Here is a 16,259-nt window from a genome sequence, read left to right as displayed (position 1 = left end):
AGAATCTGACTTAAGACAATGAAACAACAAAAGTATTTTCTTTTTTCATCAAACCTGTTCTTCTAAGATGTATCAGTGCGTCATAAAATCTTTCACTCGAACTTCTCTGTAAAATGTCTCTTATATCTAACTTCAGCTTCACTTTTGTGACGCTCAAAATTTGTTCTTTTCTTTCTTCATTATATTTTGGGCAGCACAGAATGGCATGTTCTTTTGTTTCCTCTTCATCAGAAGAGTCACAGTTTCCTGAAACATTTATAATGTTCTCTTAAGTCCTGACTGACCAAATCGTAATCTTGATATCAATGTTTCCTCCCAGCTGGATCTTGCTGTCTTTCTCATGACTCCAACTCTTCTTTGAATTAAGCCTGCCTGTATTTTCTTCTTCCCATTGATTTTGACACCTTTCTTTTAACTTGCGTCCAATTTTTGCCATCATTTCTGTTTTACTAAAAAGAACTTGTATGGCTAGGAAGCTTGTTGGGCTCACAGACATGTGATAGATAAATAGATATCTCTATAGTTACAGTGTTTCATCATCTTCAGGAACATTCAGACCCATCAGACAGATGAAATCATCAGATATGAAGTCATTCACTTTATTTACAACCAGTTTGTTTCAGCTCAGAGAGGGAAACAAAATCATGACTCCTGATAACCACAGTTTGATTAAAGCTCATACATCTTTTTACAAGCTGCTTTGTCGGGACAAACACATCCATGAAATATAACAGCTGATTTCTTTCTTTACACTTCAACATTCAGGACACACAGAAGTTTGTTTTCATGCTGACAAATGTGAGTTTAGGTCAAACTAACAGCATGAGGAGCGGTGATCTCCTCCACAGCTCCAGCTCCACCTGAACACACTCAGACATCAACACAACAAGAGATGAGAGCAGGTCAAAGTGCTGACAATGACTCAGCAACACACAGACACACTGAATACATTTAGGAACTAAAAGACACATTTAACTCACTAATGTCTATTTCAGTTCACAAAACTCAGCTGTGTCTCCTGGGGAGTAAAGTCCAAGTCCAGCATGTAGAGGCTGAGTGAATGTGGTCTGGACTCTGTGGAGGAGAGTCATGGTTTCAGAGACGCTGTAGAAGGACAGAATACCTGCTCTGTGATCCAGGTACACTCCGACTCTGGAGGACGGAGGACCTGAGACTGGAGTCTGGATGTTGTTGGACCAGAATTTAAAACTGTTTTCATCACAGTCTAAAGCCCAAGATTTGTTATTGGATCCAAATTCACATTCAACACTCTTCCCTGCTCTGCTGATATTCTTGTATGTGACTGCTACAGAAACTCCTCCTCCCCACTCCACCTCCCAGTAACAACGTCCAGTCAGACTCTCTCTGCTCAGGACCTGAAACCAGTCAGTGAATCTGTCTGGATGATCAGAATAAGACTGAACTTCACTCATTAGTGTAACTTTTCTGTTTCCTTCAGATAAAAACAGTCGTCTTTCTGCTGTGTTTGGATCCAGAGTGATTTCCTGTGAATAACTTAAGAACTCAGTTCTGGTCTTTGGTTCTGGTTCTGGTTGTGGCAGTAAAACATCCACTTTAGTCACTGTCAGTGAGACGTTTGTCCATTCCTGTGTCAGAACGTCCTGTAGCTGATCTCTGAGCTCTGACACAGCTGCTGCCACATCCTCAAAGTATCTCAGAGGACGGATGTTGATGCTGGATGAGTCTGTAGCTTCACTGAGAGCTGACACTGAGGGGTAGTTGTGTAGAAACTGGGTGTGATCCTCTGTGTGTGAGAGCAGCTTCAGCTCAGCGTCTTTCCTCTTCAGCTCAGTGATCTCCTGCTCCAGCTTCTCCTGAAGCTCTTTGACTCGACTCACTTCAGTTTCCTGCTGGGATCTGATCTGCTGCTTCACATCAGACCTTCTTCTCTCCATGAGACGGATCAGCTGAGTGAAGATCTTCTCAGTGTCCTCCACTGCTTTATCAGCAGAGCCGTTGATGGCCTCCACCTCCTGTTGAAGCAGCTTCACATCTTTGTCTCTGTCCTGGATTCTCTGCTGGATTTGTTGTCGACTCAGCTCCAGCTCTCTCTGCCTCTCAGTCCTTTCTGCTGCAGCTGAGACTGTGTCGTGGCCTTTATGTTCATCCACAGAGCAGAGATAACAGATACACTGCTGATCAGTACGGCAGAACATCTTCATCACCTCACCATGACGAGAGCAGATGTTCTCCTGGAGCTTCTCAGAGGGCTCCACCAGCTTGTGTTTCTTCAGTGGAGCTACATCATAATGAGGCTGCAGGTGTTTCTCACAGTAAGAGACCAAACAAACCAAACAGGACTTGACAGCTTTCAGTTTTCTCCCAGTGCAGAAATCACAGGCCACATCTTCAGGTCCAGCATAGCAGTGATCAGCAGGAGCAGCTTGGAGTCCAGTCTTCTTCAGCTGCTCCACTAAAACTGCTAACATGGTGCTTTTCATTAGAACAGGCCTCGGTATGAAGGCCTCCCTACACTGAGGGCAGCTGTAGATGTTCTTCTCATCCTCTCCATCCCAGTGGGATTTAATACAGTTCATACAGTAGCTGTGTCCACAGGTAGTCGTCACCGGATCCTTCAGTAGATCCAGACAGATAGAACAGGAGATGGTTTCCAGATGAAGCCCTTTCTGCTCCATTTCTCCTCTCAGTGACGGCCGTCTGAGTTTCCGTTATTCAAAAGTGAAACTAGTTTTCTGTCTGCTGTAAAAATGTCTCCACCCCCTTCAGACTGTAGATCTGAGGAGACACGTGATCAGAGCAGGAAGAAGAGGGAGAGTCATCAGGAGGAGGAACAGCTGGATTCTGTGTTTAACCTTTTATTTATAATGTAGGTTGGTGAAAGTCTTTATTTGGTTTTAACTGATCAAACTGTATTCGAGTAGTTTTGTCGGTCGGCCGTCACCTTTTACACCCTCGATGAGTTTGACCCTCGACAGTCCAAAGCCCATCGGTGACTTAAAAATATCTGGAGGTGTGAATCATTCTTTGTCTCTATATTATCTAGAGAACCAAAGAAATACATGAGAGCAGACGTCAGCTGGTACGGGACAGTCTGTCTGTCACACGAGAGAATGATGGCACTAATTCAAATGGAATTAGACAGAAGAGTCTTGTATATCAGCCAGACCTTGAAGTTCAGCTGATAACAGGAGTGAATTATCGAGGGACTGTTTCATTTGGCTGTAAACTCTGAGATGGATTAAACTCATCAGTTCCCTCTTACTGCCACTTGGTGCCACCACTGCTTCATGTCTCGTTTTGTGCAGCTTTCAGGACAATTCAGTCAAATCCACTGACAGATAACAGAGTTTGATATGTGAAGGTTGTCTTATAGTCACATGTGCAAACGGGGAGTTTTCTGAGTAAAAAGGACAAACGTTTCCATTTAAGTGACTTCAACAAATCATTTCTAGATTCAGTTATTTATTTTCATTTAAGTACAGCAGTGACAATGATTGAGACCAAAAATGAGTATTTATTTAACACAGATGGGCCGATTGAGACGAATATAAAACATTTCTGTGAACTTCTGAAAACACAACAGATTCAGCCTGAACGTTGTCTGGAAGCTAGCTCGACGGCGCTCTGAGCGTTATTCAGGTCAGCTAATGAAGCTCACAACACAACGTTGTGACGCCAAATACAAGCAGAAATAAAGTTCAGGCTTACCTGTGACAGGTGATCTGAACAGAGCAGCTGTCGGTACAGCAGAACAACAGCGAGGCGTCCTTCCTGTAACCGGCTTCACAGAGTCCACCTACCAAGATGGCGGCCAGGTGACCGTTCCACCCGCCAACTGATGAATGTGAGCGGCAGGAAGTCCGATGCAGACTCTATCTGAGGGTTTAATGTTCCACTACCACCCCCCACACCGCCTTCAATATGGCCGACTCTCCGGGCTGGTTAAGGACTGAGCCAGCGAGTCTGCAGCGTCGTGCTGCTGTAGACCCCCCCTCTGTCAACCCAACCGGTCGAGGCAGATGACCCCCCCAGTCTGGTCCCGTCTGAGCCTTCTGCCTCTTAAATGTGGCCTGGTCATAAAATCAGGAGACCAGACACAGACACAATAAATGTTGTGGGTCCTTTATTCCCCCGACTGCATGAAATAGGCGACATTAACTAGAAAGTTCTACAAAATCAAACAAAAGCTATCTGCCAAATCTCCAACAATAAAATAAATCCAAACATTGACCGATGTCTCCTGAACACTTTCCTTTAAATAAGCTGAACGCTGACCGGCCGTCCCCTTCAGTGATGATGAAGGATGGCACAGGAAAGTCAGCAGCACTTGAATCGCTGAATCGAAGCAGTTCCAGGACCAAAATTACAGAACTATCCGAAGAAAAGAGCAGCGACTCAGCTCTGAATCCAAAGAAAAAACACAACAGTAGGCTGCATTTGCTGAGCCACACAATTCAGTCCCCTCACATGGAAGAGCATTAAGTCACACGACATGTACATTGGTGAAGAAATAAAACACTCCTAAATGACTTTAAACAAATTATTCAAAGGAAGTCATGAAGTCACTCACTTCCGGTGTGGAGCTTCCCGCCAAACACACACGTCTCTCCCCTCTAATTGGTCAGAAACACACAAAACAACATTTTGTTGACATAATCAGCACACTGTGATGTGACTATCTGCAGTATGTACACATTATCAGCATCACGCTGTTCCGGGTTGCTCTCAGCGTGGCGGGAAACCACACACACGGTTTATGACCAACTTGAAAACTCCCGCGACTTCCATCGGCTCTGCAGCTTCCGGTGTCCGAAGTCTCGCGAGATCTAACAGTGCGCTGCTCTTAAAGGGACAGCGTCACGTCAGCAAGTTAACCAGCTTTAAAACATCAAGAATTATTCCCCATGCTACGAATTCATCAGGAAAACCAACTGTGTATGATTTACACTATTTGATTGTCTGCCCACAACTCACCTGGCTCCACGGTCTCTTTAATGGCTCCAAAGTTTGGTCTGGACCTGATCTGTGTGGAAACTGTCTGATGTAACTCAGGTGAAGCTTTGGCTCCATAAAATGACTTTTGTTCAGTGATTCCATGAACTCATTCACTTTATTTACAACCAGTTTGTTTCAGCTCAGAGAGGGAAACGAAATCATGACTCCTGATAACCACAGTTTGATTAAAGCTCATACATCTTTTTACAAGCTGCTTTGTCGGGACAAACACATCCATGAAATATAACAGCTGATTTCTTTCTTTACACTTCAACATTCAGGACACACAGAAGTTTGTTTTCATGCTGACAAATGTGAGTTTAGGTCAAACTAACAGCATGAGGAGCGGTGATCTCCTCCACAGCTCCAGCTCCACCTGAAACACACTCAGACATCAACACAACAAGAGATGAGAGCAGGTCAAAGTGCTGACAATGACTCAGCAACACACAGACACACTGAATACATCCAGGAACTAAAAGACACATTTAACTCACTAATGTCTATTTCAGTTTACACAACTCAGCTGTGTCTCCAACAGTAGAGTTAAGCCAGAATCCAGCATGTAGAGGCTGAGTGAATGTGGTCTGGACTCTGTGGAGGAGAGTCATGGTTTCAGAGACGCTGTAGAAGGACAGAATACCTGCTCTGTGATCCAGGTACACTCCGACTCTGGAGGACGGAGGACCTGAGACTGGAGTCTGGAAGCTGTTGGACCAGAATGTAAAACTCTTTTGTTTACAGACTAAAGCCCAAGATTTGTTATTGGATCCAAATTCACATTCATTGAACTTCCCTACTCTGCTGATATTCTTGTATGCGACTGCTACAGAAACTCCTCCTTCTCCTCTCCTCTCCACCTCCCAGTAACAACGTCCAGTCAGACTCTCTCTGCTCAGGACCTGATACCACCAGACAGTGAATCTGTCTGGATGATCAGAATAAGACTGATCTTTAGTCATTAGTGTAACTTTTCTGTTTCCTTCAGATAATAACAGATATCTGTGTGCTGTTTTTGGATCCAGAGTGATTTCCTGTGAATATCTTAAGAATTCAGTTCTGGTCTTTGGTTCTGGTTCTGGTTGTGGCAGTAAAACATCTAATTCAGTTCCAATGAGTGAGACGTTTGTCCATTTCTGTGTCAGAACGTCCTGTAGCTGATCTCTGAGCTCTGACACAGCTGCTGTCACATCCTCAAAGTATCTCAGAGGACGGATGTTGATGCTGGATGAGTCTGTAGCTTCACTGAGAGCTGACACTGAGGGGTAGTTGTGTAGAAACTGGGTGTGATCCTCTGTGTGTGAGAGCAGCTTCAGCTCAGCGTCTTTCCTCTTCAGCTCAGTGATCTCCTGCTCCAGCTTCTCCTGAAGCTCTTTGACTCGACTCACTTCAGTTTCCTGCTGGGATCTGATCTGCTGCTTCACATCAGACCTTCTTCTCTCCATGAGACGGATCAGCTGAGTGAAGATCTTCTCAGTGTCCTCCACTGCTTTATCAGCAGAGCCGTTGATGGCCTCCACCTCCTGTTGAAGCAGCTTCACATCTTTGTCTCTGTCCTGGATTCTCTGCTGGATTTGTTGTCGACTCAGCTCCAGCTCTCTCTGCCTCTCAGTCCTTTCTGCTGCAGCTGAGACTGTGTCGTGGCCTTTATGTTCCTCCAGAGAACAGAGAAAACAGATACACTGCTGATCAGTACGGCAGAACATCTTCATCACCTCATCATGACGAGAGCAGATGTTCTCCTGGAGCTTCTCAGAGGGATCCACCAGCTTGTGTTTCTTCAGTGGAGCTACATCATAATGAGGCTGCAGGTGTTTGTCACAGTAAGAGACCAAACAAACCAAACAGGACTTGACAGCTTTCAGTTTTCTCCCAGTGCAGAAATCACAGGCCACATCTTCAGGTCCAGCATAGCAGTGATCAGCAGGAGCAGCTTGGAGTCGAGGCCTCTTGAGCTGCTCTAATACATCTGCTAACATGGTGCTTTTCATTAGAACAGGCCTCGGTATGAAGGCCTTCCTACACTGAGGGCAGCTGTAGATTTTCTTCTCATCCTCTCCGTCCCAGTGGGATTTAATACAGTCCATACAGTAGCTGTGTCCACAGGTAGTCGTCACCGGATCCTTCAGTAGATCCAGACAGATGGAACAGCAGAAGGTTTCCTGGTCCAGCTGAACTCCTTTCTGCTCCATTTCTCCTCTCAGTGACGGCCGTCTGAGTTTCTGTTAGTCAGAAGTTAAATTAGTTCGATCTTCAATATTAAGAGTGTGTCTGCGTGCTAGTTTCATGGCGCTTCCATCATTTTCAAATTGGAGCTGCGACGGGGAGGGAACCCGGAAACACGTGATCAAAGCGAAGGTCACTGGACCAATCACAAACCAGCCATCTTTCTTCGCAGGAAACTGTTCTTCTTCGTCGATGTTTTTACTGGCGTTTGGCAAACAACGTTATTTCGCATTACCGCCACCGACTGGTACGGAGTGTAGATCGAGAATCTGACTTAAGACAATGAAACAACAAAAGTATTTTCTTTTTTCATCAAACCTGTTCTTCTAAGATGTATCAGTGCGTCATAAAATCTTTCACTCGAACTTCTCTGTAAAATGTCTCTTATATCTAACTTCAGCTTCACTTTTGTGACGCTCAAAATTTGTTCTTTTCTTTCTTCATTATATTTTGGGCAGCACAGAATGGCATGTTCTTTTGTTTCCTCTTCATCAGAAGAGTCACAGTTTCCTGAAACATTTATAATGTTCTCTTAAGTCCTGACTGACCAAATCGTAATCTTGATATCAATGTTTCCTCCCAGCTGGATCTTGCTGTCTTTCTCATGACTCCAACTCTTCTTTGAATTAAGCCTGCCTGTATTTTCTTCTTCCCATTGATTTTGACACCTTTCTTTTAACTTGCGTCCAATTTTTGCCATCATTTCTGTTTTACTAAAAAGAACTTGTATGGCTAGGAAGCTTGTTGGGCTCACAGACATGTGATAGATAAATAGATATCTCTATAGTTACAGTGTTTCATCATCTTCAGGAACATTCAGACCCATCAGACAGATGAAATCATCAGATATGAAGTCATTCACTTTATTTACAACCAGTTTGTTTCAGCTCAGAGAGGGAAACAAAATCATGACTCCTGATAACCACAGTTTGATTAAAGCTCATACATCTTTTTACAAGCTGCTTTGTCGGGACAAACACATCCATGAAATATAACAGCTGATTTCTTTCTTTACACTTCAACATTCAGGACACACAGAAGTTTGTTTTCATGCTGACAAATGTGAGTTTAGGTCAAACTAACAGCATGAGGAGCGGTGATCTCCTCCACAGCTCCAGCTCCACCTGAACACACTCAGACATCAACACAACAAGAGATGAGAGCAGGTCAAAGTGCTGACAATGACTCAGCAACACACAGACACACTGAATACATTTAGGAACTAAAAGACACATTTAACTCACTAATGTCTATTTCAGTTCACAAAACTCAGCTGTGTCTCCTGGGGAGTAAAGTCCAAGTCCAGCATGTAGAGGCTGAGTGAATGTGGTCTGGACTCTGTGGAGGAGAGTCATGGTTTCAGAGACGCTGTAGAAGGACAGAATACCTGCTCTGTGATCCAGGTACACTCCGACTCTGGAGGACGGAGGACCTGAGACTGGAGTCTGGATGTTGTTGGACCAGAATTTAAAACTGTTTTCATCACAGTCTAAAGCCCAAGATTTGTTATTGGATCCAAATTCACATTCAACACTCTTCCCTGCTCTGCTGATATTCTTGTATGTGACTGCTACAGAAACTCCTCCTCCCCACTCCACCTCCCAGTAACAACGTCCAGTCAGACTCTCTCTGCTCAGGACCTGAAACCAGTCAGTGAATCTGTCTGGATGATCAGAATAAGACTGAACTTCACTCATTAGTGTAACTTTTCTGTTTCCTTCAGATAAAAACAGTCGTCTTTCTGCTGTGTTTGGATCCAGAGTGATTTCCTGTGAATAACTTAAGAACTCAGTTCTGGTCTTTGGTTCTGGTTCTGGTTGTGGCAGTAAAACATCCACTTTAGTCACTGTCAGTGAGACGTTTGTCCATTCCTGTGTCAGAACGTCCTGTAGCTGATCTCTGAGCTCTGACACAGCTGCTGCCACATCCTCAAAGTATCTCAGAGGACGGATGTTGATGCTGGATGAGTCTGTAGCTTCACTGAGAGCTGACACTGAGGGGTAGTTGTGTAGAAACTGGGTGTGATCCTCTGTGTGTGAGAGCAGCTTCAGCTCAGCGTCTTTCCTCTTCAGCTCAGTGATCTCCTGCTCCAGCTTCTCCTGAAGCTCTTTGACTCGACTCACTTCAGTTTCCTGCTGGGATCTGATCTGCTGCTTCACATCAGACCTTCTTCTCTCCATGAGACGGATCAGCTGAGTGAAGATCTTCTCAGTGTCCTCCACTGCTTTATCAGCAGAGCCGTTGATGGCCTCCACCTCCTGTTGAAGCAGCTTCACATCTTTGTCTCTGTCCTGGATTCTCTGCTGGATTTGTTGTCGACTCAGCTCCAGCTCTCTCTGCCTCTCAGTCCTTTCTGCTGCAGCTGAGACTGTGTCGTGGCCTTTATGTTCATCCACAGAGCAGAGATAACAGATACACTGCTGATCAGTACGGCAGAACATCTTCATCACCTCACCATGACGAGAGCAGATGTTCTCCTGGAGCTTCTCAGAGGGCTCCACCAGCTTGTGTTTCTTCAGTGGAGCTACATCATAATGAGGCTGCAGGTGTTTCTCACAGTAAGAGACCAAACAAACCAAACAGGACTTGACAGCTTTCAGTTTTCTCCCGGTGCAGAAATCACAGGCCACATCTTCAGGTCCAGCATAGCAGTGATCAGCAGGAGCAGCTTGGAGTCCAGTCTTCTTCAGCTGCTCCACTAAAACTGCTAACATGGTGCTTTTCATTAGAACAGGCCTCGGTATGAAGGCCTCCCTACACTGAGGGCAGCTGTAGATGTTCTTCTCATCCTCTCCATCCCAGTGGGATTTAATACAGTTCATACAGTAGCTGTGTCCACAGGTAGTCGTCACCGGATCCTTCAGTAGATCCAGACAGATAGAACAGGAGATGGTTTCCAGATGAAGCCCTTTCTGCTCCATTTCTCCTCTCAGTGACGGCCGTCTGAGTTTCCGTTATTCAAAAGTGAAACTAGTTTTCTGTCTGCTGTAAAAATGTCTCCACCCCCTTCAGACTGTAGATCTGAGGAGACACGTGATCAGAGCAGGAAGAAGAGGGAGAGTCATCAGGAGGAGGAACAGCTGGATTCTGTGTTTAACCTTTTATTTATAATGTAGGTTGGTGAAAGTCTTTATTTGGTTTTAACTGATCAAACTGTATTCGAGTAGTTTTGTCGGTCGGCCGTCACCTTTTACACCCTCGATGAGTTTGACCCTCGACAGTCCAAAGCCCATCGGTGACTTAAAAATATCTGGAGGTGTGAATCATTCTTTGTCTCTATATTATCTAGAGAACCAAAGAAATACATGAGAGCAGACGTCAGCTGGTACGGGACAGTCTGTCTGTCACACGAGAGAATGATGGCACTAATTCAAATGGAATTAGACAGAAGAGTCTTGTATATCAGCCAGACCTTGAAGTTCAGCTGATAACAGGAGTGAATTATCGAGGGACTGTTTCATTTGGCTGTAAACTCTGAGATGGATTAAACTCATCAGTTCCCTCTTACTGCCACTTGGTGCCACCACTGCTTCATGTCTCGTTTTGTGCAGCTTTCAGGACAATTCAGTCAAATCCACTGACAGATAACAGAGTTTGATATGTGAAGGTTGTCTTATAGTCACATGTGCAAACGGGGAGTTTTCTGAGTAAAAAGGACAAACGTTTCCATTTAAGTGACTTCAACAAATCATTTCTAGATTCAGTTATTTATTTTCATTTAAGTACAGCAGTGACAATGATTGAGACCAAAAATGAGTATTTATTTAACACAGATGGGCCGATTGAGACGAATATAAAACATTTCTGTGAACTTCTGAAAACACAACAGATTCAGCCTGAACGTTGTCTGGAAGCTAGCTCGACGGCGCTCTGAGCGTTATTCAGGTCAGCTAATGAAGCTCACAACACAACGTTGTGACGCCAAATACAAGCAGAAATAAAGTTCAGGCTTACCTGTGACAGGTGATCTGAACAGAGCAGCTGTCGGTACAGCAGAACAACAGCGAGGCGTCCTTCCTGTAACCGGCTTCACAGAGTCCACCTACCAAGATGGCGGCCAGGTGACCGTTCCACCCGCCAACTGATGAATGTGAGCGGCAGGAAGTCCGATGCAGACTCTATCTGAGGGTTTAATGTTCCACTACCACCCCCCACACCGCCTTCAATATGGCCGACTCTCCGGGCTGGTTAAGGACTGAGCCAGCGAGTCTGCAGCGTCGTGCTGCTGTAGACCCCCCCTCTGTCAACCCAACCGGTCGAGGCAGATGACCCCCCCAGTCTGGTCCCGTCTGAGCCTTCTGCCTCTTAAATGTGGCCTGGTCATAAAATCAGGAGACCAGACACAGACACAATAAATGTTGTGGGTCCTTTATTCCCCCGACTGCATGAAATAGGCGACATTAACTAGAAAGTTCTACAAAATCAAACAAAAGCTATCTGCCAAATCTCCAACAATAAAATAAATCCAAACATTGACCGATGTCTCCTGAACACTTTCCTTTAAATAAGCTGAACGCTGACCGGCCGTCCCCTTCAGTGATGATGAAGGATGGCACAGGAAAGTCAGCAGCACTTGAATCGCTGAATCGAAGCAGTTCCAGGACCAAAATTACAGAACTATCCGAAGAAAAGAGCAGCGACTCAGCTCTGAATCCAAAGAAAAAACACAACAGTAGGCTGCATTTGCTGAGCCACACAATTCAGTCCCCTCACATGGAAGAGCATTAAGTCACACGACATGTACATTGGTGAAGAAATAAAACACTCCTAAATGACTTTAAACAAATTATTCAAAGGAAGTCATGAAGTCACTCACTTCCGGTGTGGAGCTTCCCGCCAAACACACACGTCTCTCCCCTCTAATTGGTCAGAAACACACAAAACAACATTTTGTTGACATAATCAGCACACTGTGATGTGACTATCTGCAGTATGTACACATTATCAGCATCACGCTGTTCCGGGTTGCTCTCAGCGTGGCGGGAAACCACACACACGGTTTATGACCAACTTGAAAACTCCCGCGACTTCCATCGGCTCTGCAGCTTCCGGTGTCCGAAGTCTCGCGAGATCTAACAGTGCGCTGCTCTTAAAGGGACAGCGTCACGTCAGCAAGTTAACCAGCTTTAAAACATCAAGAATTATTCCCCATGCTACGAATTCATCAGGAAAACCAACTGTGTATGATTTACACTATTTGATTGTCTGCCCACAACTCACCTGGCTCCACGGTCTCTTTAATGGCTCCAAAGTTTGGTCTGGACCTGATCTGTGTGGAAACTGTCTGATGTAACTCAGGTGAAGCTTTGGCTCCATAAAATGACTTTTGTTCAGTGATTCCATGAACTCATTCACTTTATTTACAACCAGTTTGTTTCAGCTCAGAGAGGGAAACGAAATCATGACTCCTGATAACCACAGTTTGATTAAAGCTCATACATCTTTTTACAAGCTGCTTTGTCGGGACAAACACATCCATGAAATATAACAGCTGATTTCTTTCTTTACACTTCAACATTCAGGACACACAGAAGTTTGTTTTCATGCTGACAAATGTGAGTTTAGGTCAAACTAACAGCATGAGGAGCGGTGATCTCCTCCACAGCTCCAGCTCCACCTGAACACACTCAGACATCAACACAACAAGAGATGAGAGCAGGTCAAAGTGCTGACAATGACTCAGCAACACACAGACACACTGAATACATCCAGGAACTAAAAGACACATTTAACTCACTAATGTCTATTTCAGTTTACACAACTCAGCTGTGTCTCCAACAGTAGAGTTAAGCCAGAATCCAGCATGTAGAGGCTGAGTGAATGTGGTCTGGACTCTGTGGAGGAGAGTCATGGTTTCAGAGACGCTGTAGAAGGACAGAATACCTGCTCTGTGATCCAGGTACACTCCGACTCTGGAGGACGGAGGACCTGAGACTGGAGTCTGGAAGCTGTTGGACCAGAATGTAAAACTCTTTTGTTTACAGACTAAAGCCCAAGATTTGTTATTGGATCCAAATTCACATTCATTGAACTTCCCTACTCTGCTGATATTCTTGTATGCGACTGCTACAGAAACTCCTCCTTCTCCTCTCCTCTCCACCTCCCAGTAACAACGTCCAGTCAGACTCTCTCTGCTCAGGACCTGATACCACCAGACAGTGAATCTGTCTGGATGATCAGAATAAGACTGATCTTTAGTCATTAGTGTAACTTTTCTGTTTCCTTCAGATAATAACAGATATCTGTGTGCTGTTTTTGGATCCAGAGTGATTTCCTGTGAATATCTTAAGAATTCAGTTCTGGTCTTTGGTTCTGGTTCTGGTTGTGGCAGTAAAACATCTAATTCAGTTCCAATGAGTGAGACGTTTGTCCATTTCTGTGTCAGAACGTCCTGTAGCTGATCTCTGAGCTCTGACACAGCTGCTGTCACATCCTCAAAGTATCTCAGAGGACGGATGTTGATGCTGGATGAGTCTGTAGCTTCACTGAGAGCTGACACTGAGGGGTAGTTGTGTAGAAACTGGGTGTGATCCTCTGTGTGTGAGAGCAGCTTCAGCTCAGCGTCTTTCCTCTTCAGCTCAGTGATCTCCTGCTCCAGCTTCTCCTGAAGCTCTTTGACTCGACTCACTTCAGTTTCCTGCTGGGATCTGATCTGCTGCTTCACATCAGACCTTCTTCTCTCCATGAGACGGATCAGCTGAGTGAAGATCTTCTCAGTGTCCTCCACTGCTTTATCAGCAGAGCCGTTGATGGCCTCCACCTCCTGTTGAAGCAGCTTCACATCTTTGTCTCTGTCCTGGATTCTCTGCTGGATTTGTTGTCGACTCAGCTCCAGCTCTCTCTGCCTCTCAGTCCTTTCTGCTGCAGCTGAGACTGTGTCGTGGCCTTTATGTTCCTCCACAGAGCAGAGATAACAGATACACTGCTGATCAGTACGGCAGAACATCTTCATCACCTCATCATGACGAGAGCAGATGTTCTCCTGGAGCTTCTCAGAGGGCTCCACCAGCTTGTGTTTCTTCAGTGGAGCTACATCATAATGAGGCTGCAGGTGTTTGTCACAGTAAGAGGCCAAACAAACCAAACAGGACTTGACAGCTTTCCGTTTTCTCCCGGTGCAGAAATCACAGGCCACATCTTCAGGTCCAGCATAGCAGTGATCAGCAGGAGCAGCTTGGAGTCCAGTCTTCTTCAGCTGCTCCACTAAAACTGCTAACATGGTGTTTTTCTCCAGAACAGGCCTCGGTATGAAGGCCTTCCTACACTGAGGGCAGCTGTAGATGTTCTTCTCATCCTCTCCGTCCCAGTGGGATTTAATACAGTTCATACAGTAGCTGTGTCCACAGGTAGTCGTCACCGGATCCTTCAGTAGATCCAGACAGATGGAACAGCAGATGGTTTCCAGATTAAGCCCTTTCTGCTCCATTTCTCCTCTCAGTGACGGCCGTCTGAGTTTCTGTTATCAAAAGTGAAACTAGTTTGCTGTCTGCTGTAAAAATGTCTCCACCCCCTTCAGACTGTAGATCTGAGGAGACACGTGATCAGAGCAGGAAGAAGACAGAGGGTCATCAGGAGGAGGAACAGCTGGATTCTGTGTTAACCGGCTAACACCGGCTAACCGGCTACCGGCTAACACAGCGTTGGAGAATGTTAACATAACCTCAGTTCTGGCACCGAACAGCCGCAACCTTCTGAGGAAGTGTAGCCTCTGAGCAAGTCTGGTACAGAGGAAGTCCACATGATTACTCCACGATAGATTATTGGACACCATAAGGCCCAGGTATTTATACGAGGACTCTCGTTCAATGACGCAGTCGTTAATGATTACCGGGTCATGAGCTGTTATTTCCCTGAGGTCAAAAGTCATCTCCTTTGTCTTTTTAGTGTTTAACACCAAGAAGTTTTTATCACACCAGGTTTTGAAGGAGGCTCTCTCACTGCCGTACACAGAGGGGCAGGAATTTATATCTAGCAGTCTTAGGATGATGGTATCATCTGACATTTTGATGACATGGTTGTTAGGATGTGAACTGTAAAAAGAAGAGGGGAGCTGACGCAGCCCTGGGGCACGCCCGTGCTACACCGCCTCGTGGCTTACAGCGAGCTGTTTACACCGACTTGTTGTGATCTGTTAGTTACGAAAGAATAAAACTGTTTGACGATAAAAGTGTCAACCTTTATATGAATTAGTTTCTGTATGATCAGTCAAGGCTGCACAGTGTTAAAAGCCAAACTAAAATCAGCAAATAAAACACGGGCGTAAGCTTTTGGATTCTCAAGATGTTTGTTGATCACATGGGTGACAGTGATAGCTGCATCCTCTGCACCACGACCTCGTCTGTAAGCAAACTGTAAGGGGCAACGTCAGATTGGACGTGTCAACGATAATTCTTTCTAAACATTTTGTGACATCTGAAGTCAATGAGACTGGCCTGTAGTCACTATCAACCACAATACCAGATTTTTTCCACAGGTCAGGCACTGTATGACTGTAGAAGGCAGCAGCTAACTCGGCTGCGCAGCTTTTAATCAAGAAGGCAGGCGGGCCATCAGGACCGGGTAAAAACAGCGTGCACCTGCTGCGGTGTAATGTGGCGTTCACATTCTCCAGAGGGACCAGTGAATCTAGGATCTAGATCTAGATCTAGGGACATGTGATGCTTCTCATACAGTCCCATAATCTTCTGTTGTCCATTTCCTTAACGCTGTGTGTGGTGCCGGTCCTTTGTTTTCCTCAGCGGGTGATTGAGCTCTCTCTGAGCCACCACGAGAGCCGCTCGGCCTTTGTTTTTAAAAACTTTATTATTGGGGAAATGTAGGATTTCTTTTTTCTCCACTACATTATCCACACAAAAGTTGATATAATGAGTGATGGTTGTTGTGGCTTCTTCTAGATCTAAGCTGTGGAAGAAGCTCCAATCGGTGCTGAGGAAGTAACCACGCAGAGTCTCTGTACTATCCTCAGTCCATCTCAGAACAGTTTTGAGCTGGAGTTTACTGGACTGCAAAGCCGGTTTATAAGGAGGCATAAGGTACACAGTTGAGTGATCCCAGTT

The 16,259-nt window shown here is 45.1% G+C and overlaps 2 protein-coding genes across 3 annotated transcripts; both read right to left on the bottom strand.

Annotated features, from left to right (window-relative positions):
* Positions 1-600: 600 nt before the first annotated feature.
* LOC115057703 (E3 ubiquitin/ISG15 ligase TRIM25-like) lies at positions 601-7,292 on the bottom strand. Its single transcript, XM_029524894.1, has 2 exons — positions 5,484-7,292; positions 601-2,690 (listed from the first exon to the last, which is right to left on the bottom strand). Exons 1-2 carry the CDS (start codon positions 7,167-7,169, stop codon positions 987-989), a joined length of 3,390 nt encoding a protein of 1,129 aa, XP_029380754.1. The 5' UTR covers positions 7,170-7,292; the 3' UTR covers positions 601-986.
* A 773-nt stretch (positions 7,293-8,065) lies between these two features.
* On the bottom strand, positions 8,066-14,629 carry LOC115057577 (tripartite motif-containing protein 16-like). Of its 2 annotated transcripts, none has more exons than XM_029524734.1 (2): positions 13,009-14,629; positions 8,066-8,512 (listed from the first exon to the last, which is right to left on the bottom strand). In XM_029524734.1, the coding sequence occupies exons 1-2, from the start codon at positions 14,627-14,629 to the stop codon at positions 8,454-8,456; spliced, it is 1,680 nt and encodes a 559-aa protein (XP_029380594.1). In that variant the 3' UTR covers positions 8,066-8,453. The 2 variants fall into 2 exon arrangements, with proteins under 2 accessions (XP_029380594.1, XP_029380595.1); XM_029524735.1 differs by lacking the exon at positions 13,009-14,629 and adding an exon at positions 11,158-12,103 and having other exon boundaries at positions 8,066-10,224.
* Between the last annotated feature and the right edge of the window lie 1,630 nt (positions 14,630-16,259).

This window comes from Echeneis naucrates, chromosome 17 (assembly GCF_900963305.1).
Source record: "Echeneis naucrates chromosome 17, fEcheNa1.1, whole genome shotgun sequence".
In the NCBI taxonomy this organism is placed as follows: domain Eukaryota; kingdom Metazoa; phylum Chordata; class Actinopteri; order Carangiformes; family Echeneidae; genus Echeneis; species Echeneis naucrates.
The sequence above is the reverse complement of the archived record's forward strand: the minus strand, read 5'-3'. Positions and strand labels throughout refer to the sequence as shown.

Coding starts and splice junctions, on each gene's coding strand:
- LOC115057577 (XM_029524734.1), bottom strand. CDS start 14,629: ATGGAGCAGAAAGGGCTTAATCTGGAAACCATCTGCTGTTCCATCTGT. Junction 8,513..13,008: donor CACATTCACTCAGCCTCTAC/ATGCTGGATTCT, acceptor CTCAGCCTCTAC/ATGCTGGACTTGGACTTTAC.
- LOC115057703 (XM_029524894.1), bottom strand. CDS start 7,169: ATGGAGCAGAAAGGAGTTCAGCTGGACCAGGAAACCTTCTGCTGTTCC. Junction 2,691..5,483: donor CTGAGTTGTGTAAACTGAAA/TAGACATTAGTG, acceptor ACTTTTGAATAA/CGGAAACTCAGACGGCCGTC.